The sequence below is a fragment of the Vigna angularis genome, chromosome 1 (genome assembly GCF_016808095.1).
Source record: "Vigna angularis cultivar LongXiaoDou No.4 chromosome 1, ASM1680809v1, whole genome shotgun sequence".
NCBI classification, from domain to species: domain Eukaryota; kingdom Viridiplantae; phylum Streptophyta; class Magnoliopsida; order Fabales; family Fabaceae; genus Vigna; species Vigna angularis.
The window spans coordinates 43,298,844-43,312,900 of NC_068970.1; the positions used below are offsets into that span (position 1 = coordinate 43,298,844).

Sequence of the window (14,057 nt, forward strand, 5' to 3'; positions counted from 1 at the left end):
AAGGAAAACGTGACTTAACTCTTGAAGACAAGCGTGGACGTGTTGGCTCTTGATGCCAAATGATAGAAATGGCTCCACTCTTCAAGTTAGAGCAGCTCCACGAACCAGAAGAAGGCAACGGAATAAAAGATGATTGATGGAATAGATGCACGCAAGGTGTTTGTTGATTGGTTTCATGAAGGAATGGTGAGTGTATGAGGCTTCTCATGATTAGAAGGCCTTCCAAAAGGGAAGAAAGCTAGAGGAGGGAGTGCAGAATAAACACAAAGAAGATTGAACTCTAAAGATAGGCCTGGAGATATCTCAACAGCATTTCCTTATCAATTCAAAGTTAGCAAATACATGGAGATGCACCTCTCTTTTATAGGTGAAGAGAGAGCTCTGAATCTTGCCTTGCAAGTTTCTAAAATTACAAAAGAAACATGTTGGAGAAGCTAAGGAGCTTGGGACGCAAGGTTCATCCAAGCACACATTAAAAACGTGCAAAATGAAAAGGCTGTCAAAAATGGTTGAGCGCGAGCTGCTGGTGGTTGGGCAATTTTACAATCCGGAAGGTAATGGTCCAAATCCGGAAAGCACTTCAATTCTTCTCTTTTTTTATTCCCCTACTTCCTTTGGCTCACCAAGCTTCCTTGGTTGATTCTCCATGGTCTTCAACCTTTATTTAAGGCCTACAAAACAATGTAAATGTTATTTAACAAAGAAAATCCATCTAAGACTTAGATAAGGAAGGAACTTTAGAAATCCTTATTCACTTCCCTTTCTTTAGTCTTAGTTTAAGTTGTTAATTCTTTAGATTGAAAGTCCTTGAAGGAGTTGCCATCAAGAGTGTTTCTTTTCTTGGGCTTTTCTTTCTCTTAGATATTCTCGTGTGTTTTTTGAGCTTTACTAGACGTTTTTTTGCTTTGAGCCTTTTTCTTTTATATATATTCTCTTAATTTTATGTTTTAATGATCTTCTATTTAAAGACTTCTTAAAAAAATATTCATTAGACAGAACTTAGCTTTGATCTTCAAGTCTTCCTAGTCTCTTCGTATGTAGTAGTCATAGGTTAAAGTCAACTAACGAGCAGATAGAATGACTTCTTTGTTCCTAACATCCACTTCTAATTTATATAGGATGGAGTAGGTGGATGCATGTGTTAGGCAATCTGCATAAAGTAGACTACATATGAATGCAGCAAATATGTCCTTTCTCTTATCACTTTAATTGTTTCTAAACGTTGAGTATATAAAGGCATTTAATGCATGTTCAGAACAAAAAAGTGTTTTTTACAATTTCTACCATTCAGGTAGGATTTGATTAGGTAGGATTTGATCATTTAAGCTTTTTATCAAGATACCAAGCAATTGATGAAAATTTCATCGTTGGATGAAGTGAATCACTTGGCACATGGTATCGTCTAGCCTATGTAAACGTTTTGCGGTTTTCTTTGTTCTTTTCAACTAATGCGTTTAATAATGTGTTTTTCAGCATAAGTTTTTGGAATATCATTTGAGACTTTTCAGTGTGCTTTCCATAAACATCTTTAAGAAATTTTTATCTATCAAGACATATTGAGAGTTTTTTTATTAATACCTAGCGGTGTATAACATTTGCATTCAGCAATACTCTTATTTATACAATACTTAGGGAAACTATTTAGAGGTCTGTCTTCTTCATACTTAGTTGTTTTACCAAGACTTTGCCTAAGGTGTTTGGGTTTCTCAAGACACAAGTTTCCTATATTTTAGCTATGTTATTCTAATGATAACATTTTCATATGCTCATTTCATTTAATATTGTTTATTAAACTTCAAAACACATGAGAGCGTTTAGACAGTACAATCTTATAGACGATCTTGTCTTAACAAGTATATCAATAAATATCAAAAGATAATATTTCTCAAATCTTTTTTAATATCACAATATCTTCTTAAATATTTTTAGATCTCCATAACAACAAAATATAACTTAAATATATTTTATTATTTAGAAGATAATTGAAGAAGATTACATTATTAGAAAGAAGATTACAACAACAGAAAAATCAAAACAAGTCTTAGTCCAATTTCAATAAAAAAATATTTAGGAAAACACATTAGGGAAGTTTAGGAACCCTTTGGGGGACTTAATCGTGTCTTGCCCTCCATTATTTTCTATTTTTATGTTATTTTTACATTAAATGGAATGGTAAACTTCTAGGTTGATTCTGTTGTAATTTCATTATGGATTCTAAGGTTATAATGAAATAATTTCTTTGTTCTTTTCATTATTGTTTTTGTTTATATTTTATCTATGTCTTTATCTATGTCATTTGTCTCCAAATTAAGTAAAAAGTAATTATTTTTACATTGTAGCTAATTAGTGAGGTGTTTTAATCTATATATGTATTAATCACATAAATTTACGGGTTTTTTAATTTAATTTAGACTTTATTTTGATTTTATTTAGAAACTTTCATTTGATTAAATGAGTTTTTACTAATAATTGAGATTTTACTTTGATTGAAGGTAATAACTTTAATAAAAATTAATCAAGACGTTACTTCGGTTAATTAGATTTTTACTTAGTAAGGAGACAAAGGAATAGACATGATAGAATTTGATTAAGATTGTACTTTGGTACTTTGGTTGAATTTGCTCTAAATAATCTAAAAAGTTCTCACTTTTAATTAGGAATGTACTTTGATTAAAAGTATCAACAAATTAATTTACACTTTACAATGATTTGAAAATATAACCAATGATGAATCTACTTTGAAAAAGTAATGGAATCAACTTATTTTCTTTACTATTGTTTTTATACGGAATCAACTTATTTTCTTTACTATTGTTTTTATCTATTTTTATGTTTTTTCAATCAATTTTATTTTTCTTTATCTTCTCTTATTATTTTTATTTTATTTGAATAATCCTTATGAATAGTTTTTATAAAAAGTAATTTGTTATGAATTAATTCCGTATTCGTTAGGATATGACTTAGGATTGGATATACCCTAATAAATCTTTTTCACTACTTTCTTAATAATATTAAAGTTGTTATAAATAAGTAGTATTAATTTGATCGATGACAACGATATTATATTAGAAGATTCCATATTATGCTTGTTTTTATGTTATTGACATTAATTATGTGAATGCATTTAACAATTTGAATGTCTTTGTCATGCTTATTTTTATACATAAGTCCAATTTGTCATTTTGTGTCCTTCATAACATATTCAATGCAAATTTACCACCAACCTTATACTCATTTGATTGCTTGCACTTTATAAATATCAGTTTAACATTACATTGCAAAATGCTACAAGTCTTTACTCCACTTAATGCAGGTACATCTACATTTTACAACAACTAATGGTAATTTCAACAACACTAACACAATAAGCGTGTTAATTACACCAAGAAAACAAACCATTGACAATAATAATTACACTCATTTTCTAGAAATCTTTAAAGATTTTTATAAATGATATATCTTTCTTCTTTGTCTCATACCAATTACATCTCTTTCATCACATCTTCAATGCAACTTATTTAAAATAATTGTACCTCACCGCTTTTTGACTGCTATAATGTTCTTCAATAGAATCATAACATATAACAAATAATTATTATTAAAAAAAATTCACAAAAACAAAATTTAACAAAACAAAATTACATAAATTTAATCTTGTAGTTACAACAGTTGTTTTCGACCATAGTGGTTTTAATTGTTCTAAAAATTGCAACAACTACAAAGTTGTAAATGGGTGTTACCCTTAAATCCCTATTCCCACCACCATAAGAGGATTTTGCATCCCCAACTATTATATTTGTAAGAGGAATACAACTAAAATCAAGACATAGATGGAAAGAATAGCAATATTACGTGACAAAAGCGAAAAAGGTCAATAGGGAAGAAAAAAAAAACAAAAGATGCGAACAACAAAATAAAATAAATGAGAAAGCATAAACACAACAATCTCCACAAAAAGACAACCTTGTTATGTTCTTGTACAATTTAAGTACAATCTTGAATAATATGACACTTTAAGTTTTTTCTAAAACATATAACAGTCAGATTAAGTTTTCCTACATTCTAAATAATGTGTCACATTAAGTTTTTCTACAACAATCACCACACTATAAATGACGTTAATTTAACAAAATGGATCAAGTTTTTCTATAACAAATATAAAGACTGAGTCAAAATTAAATATAAAAGAAATATTCAATCGTTTTCGTAAAATAGGGATCTAAAAAACTATTAAACCTAAACAATATAATATTTAAACTTTGATATATTTTTTAAATATAATTAAAAGTAATTTTAAAAAATAATTTTATTTTATGAATAGTATTAAATAAATTTTACTTATATTTTGCATTGGTGTAAAATTAAATAATGTTATTTATGTTTAAATTTATATTAATAGAGCAATAAGAAATATAAATGCGAGTCTTAATTTTACATTTAATAAAATTAATAAAATTAAACATCATATAAAAAATAAAAGTCAGAATTAACATTTTAACGTTTTGGAGGTAATAATAGTCCTTGTATAGATTTAACTTAAATCTCTTGATTATATCTCTCACCCAAAATTTAACCATTGTACTAGTTACCTAAATGACATTGTTGTCCTTTAAAGAGTTAGCAAAGACCTATAGAAGGTTGCCTATGTGGTCCATTAGTCATGGGCCTTTTCTCAAAATCCACGTCACATGCTAACATTAGTATGTGGACTTTTCAAATTTCACATGATTCAACTTGTTATTCAGAGTTGAAATATTTAGTTCATAATTTTTTTGGGTTAAGTTTATATATATATATATATATATATATATATATATATATATATATATATATATATATATATATATATATATATATATATATATATATATATATATATATGGATTGTGACTAATGTTGAATATCTTCAGCCCATTTATCCCTTTTCCGTGTTCAGCTTAGGTGTGGATCCACGAACTCTCCAAAATATGTTCAGTTAAAAAGAAATGAGCAAATTACAATAATATTCTATAATTTTTTTCATATTGTACATGCTATCTTTATTTTTCTAAACCTTTTCGGCAATCATACTTATATAAATACACATTTTAATATTTTTCAAATAATTAAAGATATTAATGTAAAATATGTAAGGAGTGTAGATTTTATATATTAAACCAATTAAAAAGTATTCTGATAGTATGAGAAGGAAACGAATAAAAAAAAGGCATAAATATAATTTTTATCTCTATTTTCGTTTACTTTCTTCAATTTTTGTCAGGTAACAATATTTAAATCCTTAATCAGAGGTAAAAACTGTATGCCACAGTTCGCGTGATTTTTTTATTTTTTAAATTTTTTTTACTTTTTTCTAATATTTTCTTAATTTAAAACAAAAAGTTGTTACATGTCAAGTTAGTACTGTATCATATATAAATTAGTGTATGTATCACATGTTAAGTTAGTATGCTTAATCTTAGTTTCACGTGGTTAGTGTCTTATATTTAATTCAATTCTAATTTTATTAATTTTATTAATTTAGTCCCAATAATTGTTAATTTGATTTAATTTAATCCTAATGTTATCATTCTTCAACAAAAATTAATATTAAATTAAACAAAACTAATAAAAATTGAAGTTAGATTGAATATAAAACATTAACCTATAATACTAAATGTAACATTGACATGAAGTGTCATTGACCTTTGTATTTAAGAAAATAAAAACAACTAATGTGAAGATATAAAAGAAAATAGGGTGTATATTATAATTAATTTATTATGGAGAAAGTTTTCAGGTTTAAAGTAGACCCATTTTAACTCTTAGAATTATCGTTTTCATTAGTTAAAACACAAAACCTGATTAATTGTTGGAAAACTTGTTAAACGTGAAAATTCTCGTACTAACAACTAATCTTTTGAAAAATAATTACAACAATATGATACTTTATGAATTTCTTTACATTTTTAAAGTACTTATAAAATTATTAATCTTAAAAGATAGGGCGACTAGATCTTAAATAGAAAAATGGTGACGACGTTACTGAGTTAGTTCTAACATTGAAAGTATGGATCTTAGTGTTTATTGTTTCATGTCATCTCACCCAGTAAACGATGCATTTCAGCTTTTGTGTTTGATGAATTGCCTCAGTTGATTGTATCAGACCGGCATAATGAATTTAACGCGTCTATTGGTTCTGTTTTCATATGCTATTACCGAAATGTTAATATTGGGTGGAGTTACACAGTAACACTGACAATAAATACTAAATAAACACAACAAATGAACAAAGAAATTGAGAAACTAAGCACAATAAACTCAGTAATAACAGATCCAGAGAAAATCTTGCAAGCCTCATTTCATATCTTCATTCATTCGTTCTTCTGTCATAACTATGGACAATAACGTGATTCAAGCACTGTTGCTGCTTCCATCAGTTGATCCAGGCATAAGCTCTCTGAGCATAGCCACTACCTGCAACATGTTTGGCCTTCTTGAAGGCAAGTCATCAACACACTGCAAAGTAATCTCTAAATATCTTATCATCTCTTTCACTTCTTTGGCTTCTGCCTCATCAGTTCCTTGAGTGGCCAAAAGCAAGTCCGAGTCAATTACTTCCATTTGCTTCCCTTCACGGACCTTCATCTTTGCCCACCCAACCAAGTTGGTGTCCCCAAAGTCCTCCTTGTCAGTAGGGCGTTTACCACTAAGCAGTTCTAACATCACAACTCCAAATGAGTACACATCTCCCTTAGCAGTGCACCTGAAACTCTGGTAGTACTCTGGTGGAACATATCCAGGTGTTCCTGCCAGTGTGCTCACACTAAGATGTGTATCAAGTGCACTTATAAGTCTCGCCATTCCAAAATCTGAGACTCTCGACTCCATTTCATGGTCAAGTAGCACATTGCTTGACTTCATATCTCTGTGTATTATGTGAGGGATGCAATTGTGGTGCAGGAAACAAAGCCCTTTAGCTGCACCTCTTGCAATCTTTTTCCTTTCTTCCCATGTCAAAATTCGCCGATCACGCGTCTTTATTCTCCCATGAAGCATCTCCTCTAGGCTTCCATACTCCATGTATTCGTACACAAGCAGCCTCTCTTCCCCCACTTTGCAGTATCCTAACAGAGGAACCAGATTTCTGTGCTTGATCTTCCCCAAGGTTTCCATCTCTGCCATGAATTCTCGATCACCCTGGCAGCTCAGTCGAATCAGCTTCTTTATGGCCACACTTGACCCGTCTTTCAGTGTGGCCTTGAACACTTCGCCAAAACCTCCACACCCAATAAGGCTTTCTGCCGAGAACCCATTAGTTGCTTCAATCAACTGGGAGAATTTGAGTTTCCTCAGCTGCCTCTGAAATGTTGCAACATTGATGCTTAGTGGCTCTTTCTCTTTGTCGATTTTCCATGTTGTAGCAGCATGGCATGCTTGTAAGCTATTGAGCATCTTGACTTCTTCGGCCTCCTTTCTCCTTGCGCGCATTGCAATTGCCCACACGATTAAAATACATACAGAAGCAACAGAGATGAGAGTTCCCATGACAATGCTGTTTGCCCATGTTGCAGTTGCTGTTTTATGGCCCCCTTTGCCAGCATCATCAGTTGGATTTGTTGTGGGTTGGCTATTGTCGCTCTTGCAGTCAGGCAATGGTACACCACAAAGGCCAGGGTTATTTGCATACTGGGAAGCCGGAAGTGTACTCAGTTGTCCCCTAGAGGGAATTTGCCCTGTTAACTCGTTGTTAGATAGATCAATTTGAACCAAGAATGAGAGGTTTGAGAATGAGTCTGGAATATGTCCCTGCAATCTGTTGTGTGATGCATCGAACACACCCAAATTTTTTAGTTGGCCAAGCGTTGAAGGGATTTCTCCAGATAGCTGATTGTGAGATAACTCAAGAACTTGTAAAGCCACCATGTCTCCGAATTCATCTGGGATTTTTCCGCGAAGCTCGTTATATGAAAGATCAAGATACTCCAGAGTCTGGTACTTGGTGAACAAGCTGAGGACAGGACCAGAATAGAGTCTTGTGAAGTCACAAGTCCTCAATGTTGGAACCTGCAAGAGCCTTTCAGGTCGAATACCAGAGAATTCTAGCAAACCTCCTACTCCTTTGCATGAGTTTCCAACATTTCTTACAAACACCAAAGTGTTCCCTGAAAGGATCCCAAACAAGGATTTTGCTCCTAGCTGTCTTCCAAGTCTTGAAGGGATCTCTCCAGTGAGCTTGTTGCTGTTCAAGTCCAACCACACCAAACTGCTGCAATTCGCTAGCTCTGCTGGTATCCCGCCAGTCAAGCTGTTGTTTCCAAGCTGCAGAACTGCTAACCTTGTCAAGAGACCAAACTCACGCGGTATTTCACCACTAAGCTCATTGCTTGTCAGTGATATCCATTCCAGATTGCTGCAATTGAATAACTCAATTGGAATTCCACCAGTGAGATGATTGTTATTCAGTATGAGATCCTTAAGATTCTTGCACTGGCCCAGTTTTGAAGGAATTTTTCCTTCCAAGCCATTGAACCATGCAATTAGCTGCTCAAGATTTTCAAGTTGTCCAAGCTCCTCTGGAATTGTACCATTGAGATAGTTCAGACTAAAATCAAGTGTCTTCAGCTGTGAGCACTTTGACAGTTCAGCTGGAATTTCACCTGTAATAAGATTATCTGGCATTCTCAGCTCCTCAAGTGAGGCTGCCCCAGGACATAAATCCCTGGGGATAGATCCATAAATTTTGTTTGAGCTGAAGTCCGCAATCTTCAACTTTTTGCAGGAAGATAATGAAGATGGAAACTGACCACTGATAGCATTATTCCCCAGCCACAGTTCCTGCAATGATCCGAGGTTCTGAAAGATTGAATCTGCTAACTGTCCCGAGAGGTTGTTGTTAGCAATGTCAAGATGTTGAAGCAAAGTGCATGAGGAGAAACCAGATGGGATTGACCCGGAGATGTTGTTGAAAGAAAGTTTAACCTCTAAAAGGGAAGCACAAGCGTTTCCCAGCTCAGAAGGGATCCAGCCTGTGAGTTGGTTGTGGGAAAGATCCAGAGTCTGTAGTTTGTTTAGCTGACCCAAACCTTTGGGAATTCCCCCAGAAATCATATTGTTAGCTAAATTCAAACTTTGAAGGCTGGTACAGTTTGTCAAAGAGAGTGGAATGGAGTCTGACAAGCGGTTTCCAGATAGATCAAGTTGCAACAAGGAAATGCAATCCATTTTAAGGCCAAAAATAGACCCTGACAGGTTGTTGGAAGAGAGGTCAAGGGTCTGCAGTTTATCAGAATTTTGTAAGAAATTTTCAGGAATAGGGCCTGTTAAATTGTTGTACGAAAGATTAACAACAACAAGATTCGGACACTTGGAGAAAAGGTTCTCAGGGACAGGGCCTGTAACTCCTCCAAAGGATAGATCAAGCTGTGTCAAACCATAAGGGAGCTGAAGCAAAGAGGTAGAATTTACAGAAAATGAATTCAAAGACAGTTTGAGAACAGATAACATATCTAAAGAAGACAAAGGGTCAAGAGATATTGTCCCAGCAAGGTCATTATTTCCACTAATATCAAGCTGAGTAACTCTTCCAAGGGTGCAAGAGACTCCATACCAGCTGCATGGATTCTTATTGAGCTTCCACCCTGACAAAACTCCACTTTGATCCTTCTGAATCATCCTTTTGAACATCAGAAGAGCCTGCGCATCAGTCTTGATGGAGGAAACTGCCGCACATTCAGTCACAGGAAACAAAACAGTGATCACTAGAAGTGTCACAGTGAGACGAGGCAAAAGCTGAACATAGTTTTTCTCCATTGAGAACACACAGGTCTGGGAAGAGAGAGGCCTGCAAAGATAATGCAGAGAGATACAGATTAATGTGTAGAGGAGAGAGAGGAAAGAAAGAAAGACAGAGTGAGAGTGGTAAGTATGATGGGAATTTGTTGTTGTGACAAAAGGAGTTGCTTTTTGTGTTTTATAAAATTGAAAGGAGGGAACGTGAGAGGGAATAAGGTTGTGTTGCGTGCGGTGGGTATGTACTCGTAATTCTGTTGGTATAATTATATTTTACTTTTTGTTTACCATGTTTAAGAAATTTTATTAGATTTGTTGATCATGACAGATTTTTGTCCAAACTTCTTACAATTTTTTCTCCCAGCTACCTCATTCAAGCAATTCAAAAGTTTCATTTTTACTGATACAAATATAAATAAGGTTGGTATGATAAAGAATGCAAGTGAGAGAATTTAGTTAATGGATTGATTTGACTATGAGTCAAGGATTTGGGACCCACAGACAAAGGTCTGTATCCAAAGATCGGCGCTATAAAAACGAAAGAAAAAAGAAACATGAGACGTTGGACCGTGCTTGATCCAAGAGTCACTGTCTGTCAGTGAGCGTGAGAATGTTTCCCCATATGTATATGACACACACATAGTACTACTGAAACATTAGATTGGCGCCATGTGCAACTTATGTGGTTGTTTTCGGATTTGAGGCATTCTTTTCTTTCTATTTCTCCTTGGTATATATATATATGTCACCACTGCCCTCTACACATTCAAATCACCTATTGCTGCTGCATTTTTTCTTTATTTGATACATCACGTACACCTGCTAACTGGGTACATTTGACTTCACGTTTGAAATCTCATATCATGTTTTAGGATAGAAGTTGCACTTAAACAGAATAGTTATAACCTTGTTATAAATTCTCAATCTGCATTTAAATAATATGTGAAAATTTGGTTTCAATTTCCTTTACATAACAATTTATTTATTCTATTTTGAATAAATTTCATCCAAAAGTAATCTCATACCCTGTAGTTTAACCTAGTTTTGTATCATTCATGAGTAGAGGTAAAAATAATTTAAAAATATATACTTTTTCTCTAACACTACAATAAAAGCATGTATTAGCGAAGGCTTATTACCGGCTGTCTGCAGGTCTTCGATTATGTATTGGTGACATGAAATACCAATTGCTCTAGGTCTTCGATAATGTCTGCGATGCTTTAAATTCGAAATTTGAGTATTTGTTCCTTAAATTTCCCAAAAGTAGAACTCTTTCCTTCCTATTCGTTGAACTCATTCCTTGCCTTAGGGTCGCGACTTTTGTGGCGATCAGCCGGTTTGACGCTGCGGTTTGACGGCACGAGTTTAGTGGTGTAGACGCTGACGGAGGTTCGTTGTTGGGTGGCGCTCTTCCATTCCCTACTCTCTGTTTGTTCCCATTCTCAAGTGTCAGCGTGAGGTTGTCGCCCTAAGACGGTTTGAAGCAGTTGTTGTTGTGGACGCTGACAGCAGTTCGTTGGTGTCTGGTTTACGGCTAGGGTTCGTATTTTGGTTCTTGTGAGTGTTGCGAAAGGCATGGGGGTTCGTGGGGGTTAACGTGTCAAGGGCGTTACAGTGAAGTGGTGTTGGCTGATGCATAGTGCTCAATTGCCACAGGAAAATGTCAGGATTTGTTTTTTCTGATTGAATGTGTCATAATTTTTGAATTATATCAGTCTTCCCTAATTAGAATGATTGAAATTTCCATGTCTCGTGTTGTCAAGCTTGCTTAATTGTGCATATTATTTTGTTGGTGTATGATTCTGTTACATTTGAGTTATTAATGTTCATATTTGTATGAGAATGTTTGCAATGACTGAATGATCATGAAGGTGATTCTGTTACATTGTGTAGGTGTTGCTAGTTTGTATAAAATGGAGCTAGTTTGTGTTTGGGCAGTTTCCCTACCTTTTCTTGGCTGTGACATTGTTATTTTTTTTTTTGGGAAACTTTTATATAGGGCTTGGGAGGGATTATGAGGAAATGTTTGCCACGATAGTTTAGTAAGGATATATTCTGCATTAAGTGCTTTATTCAGTTGACTTGCATATTTATACCTTGGTTGTTTGTTTATTTATTTATCCTTTATAAATTGGAGAAAATATAAACTAACTTCAAAGATTCAATGTATATGTAGAATGCATGAGAACATTTACTCTTGGATAGAAGACACTAATGTCAACTTTCTTAGTATTTTTTGCCACTAATTGATGATCATTTCCCTATACAAATTTAAAACTTGTGGGTTGATAAATCCTCTGAGCTGGGCAATGTACTGATTATGAAATACTTGATTTTCTTTGTGTGTTCTAATCTGAAGAACAGCTTACACCTTTTCTAAAGTTTAGTTTTAACATTTTAACCAAATATCTGAGTTCAATTTCAATTTCTGATTGAGATGTCTCTTGTTTAAATTTTGACTTGTTATAATAAGACAACTCATTTTGTTTGTTTGGGTTCTTGATGTAGATTTAATCTGGAAAAAGATTGAACCATTTCTTGGATCAAAGACAATTTTTCAGGTAATTTTAAATGTAAAATTTGTGTAGAGATCATTGATGGGAGCAGAAAGAGGAATACTATAACAATGGAAAGGATAATGATGATGTTGATTGGTTTATGTATTTCAAATTTGCATGAATGTTGTCCTGATAGAGTTTTACAATGTTTTGATTTTCTTTTCATTGATTGATCGTGTATATAAGTTATTATGTGGATAAATTGTGTGACTAAATTAGTATTATGATGCTTGTGCATGACTTTGTGGTATATATTGATGTCAATATAATTGTATATTTTTGGATCTCTTGTAGTTGGTTTTTGATTAATAATTTATTTTTAAAGTTAAAAATATGAATTTAATGTGTATAGTGATAACCTTTCTAGAGGTGGTTACTTGTAATAACTCTCCAATGAGAAGAAACTACTTCATTGTAGTTTAAGACGTTTTTGAAGATACAAATTTTAGGTTAAGTGGGATAATACTTTAAATACATTTATTAATTTTAACCATATTATCTTAAATATACGGATTACTTAAAAAGTTAAGGTGAGAGATTCAATTAAATATAAAGTTTTTAAAATAAGGTTTTGAGAGTTTTAAATAGAAAATGATGGGAATAAAGAAAATGCGGTAAAACCATCCTGAATTAATGTTTGATAGACATAGCAACATTGATAAATAAGCAAACAAAAATAATCAGGCTGCCACTATTATGTTATTATTATTGACGTTGATACTGATGTAACCTTTTCATGTTTGGAGTTGCATTTAAAGTATACAGTCTCTCTGGAGTGTGTATGTATTCTGCAATAAAAATGTAGATGGGGTAGCTTTTCATTATTGTGATTGTTAACTTTAGAATGTATAAAGAGTTAAAAATATTTTGATGAGGGGCCCTCATGTTGAAATGAGAAGGGGAAAAAATGATGATAGTGTGCTATGGTTGAATGTTTCCTGGGAAAAAATAAATTGTTGGTAGATTAAAGAAAAGGAGGCCCCCACCCACCATGAAGAAACATCAATTAGGTCAGTGTTAATGGCATTGGAGGTTATGATGCTCCCTTTTGTGCCTTTCACATTCTTGCTTTGCAAGCACTTTCATGTATCACACTATTTATTCACTCACTTGTTTCAAATCCACCCTAATCTTTTAAAGTTTTAACTTTTTAGCTGGGTTTGGGACCATCTCTTACTTTGCTACACTCTCTGATTAGGCACATTCCACTTGGTCAATCCCTGTTGAGTTCTTCTTCACACCAAGTGCTATTTTTTTCTTCTTCTGTGGGTTTATTTAATATTAATTTCTTTTGTGTCACACTTGGGAGAGGGGTGCAAACTGATATGTATAACACATTTAATTATGAAGTACTTTTATGCATCTTTCTAAAACTTTAAAACCAATTTGATATTTATTCATCATTTCAAATTAAAATATATATTTGTACTGTTCCAGAAGAATATATTTAAAAAATGATGAATCCCTCTTTCATACATTCTTGTATAATTAAAATACATCCATTTATAACTAAAATCACTGTATAAACACAAATTTAGAATGAAAATTTTGAAATATTATATGAAAAACCTTTTGTAGAAGGACTTATTCTATTAACAAGTTAAAAACATGAGTGTATAATATAAATTCTTTTATCATCTTATATTATATGTCTTGCATGAGTACAATACTAAATCAATTCTAAAACATATATTAGATAAGTTCCGTAGATAGGTTCCGGAATCTTATTAG

At 33.0% G+C, this 14,057-nt stretch overlaps 1 protein-coding gene across 1 annotated transcript; it reads right to left on the reverse strand.

Annotated features, from left to right (window-relative positions):
- Positions 1 to 6,149: 6,149 nt before the first annotated feature.
- On the reverse strand, positions 6,150 to 9,932 carry LOC108319680 (serine/threonine-protein kinase BRI1-like 2). Its single transcript, XM_017550897.2, has one exon. The coding sequence runs from the start codon at positions 9,787 to 9,789 to the stop codon at positions 6,391 to 6,393; it is 3,399 nt and encodes a 1,132-aa protein (XP_017406386.1). The 5' UTR covers positions 9,790 to 9,932; the 3' UTR covers positions 6,150 to 6,390.
- Between the last annotated feature and the right edge of the window lie 4,125 nt (positions 9,933 to 14,057).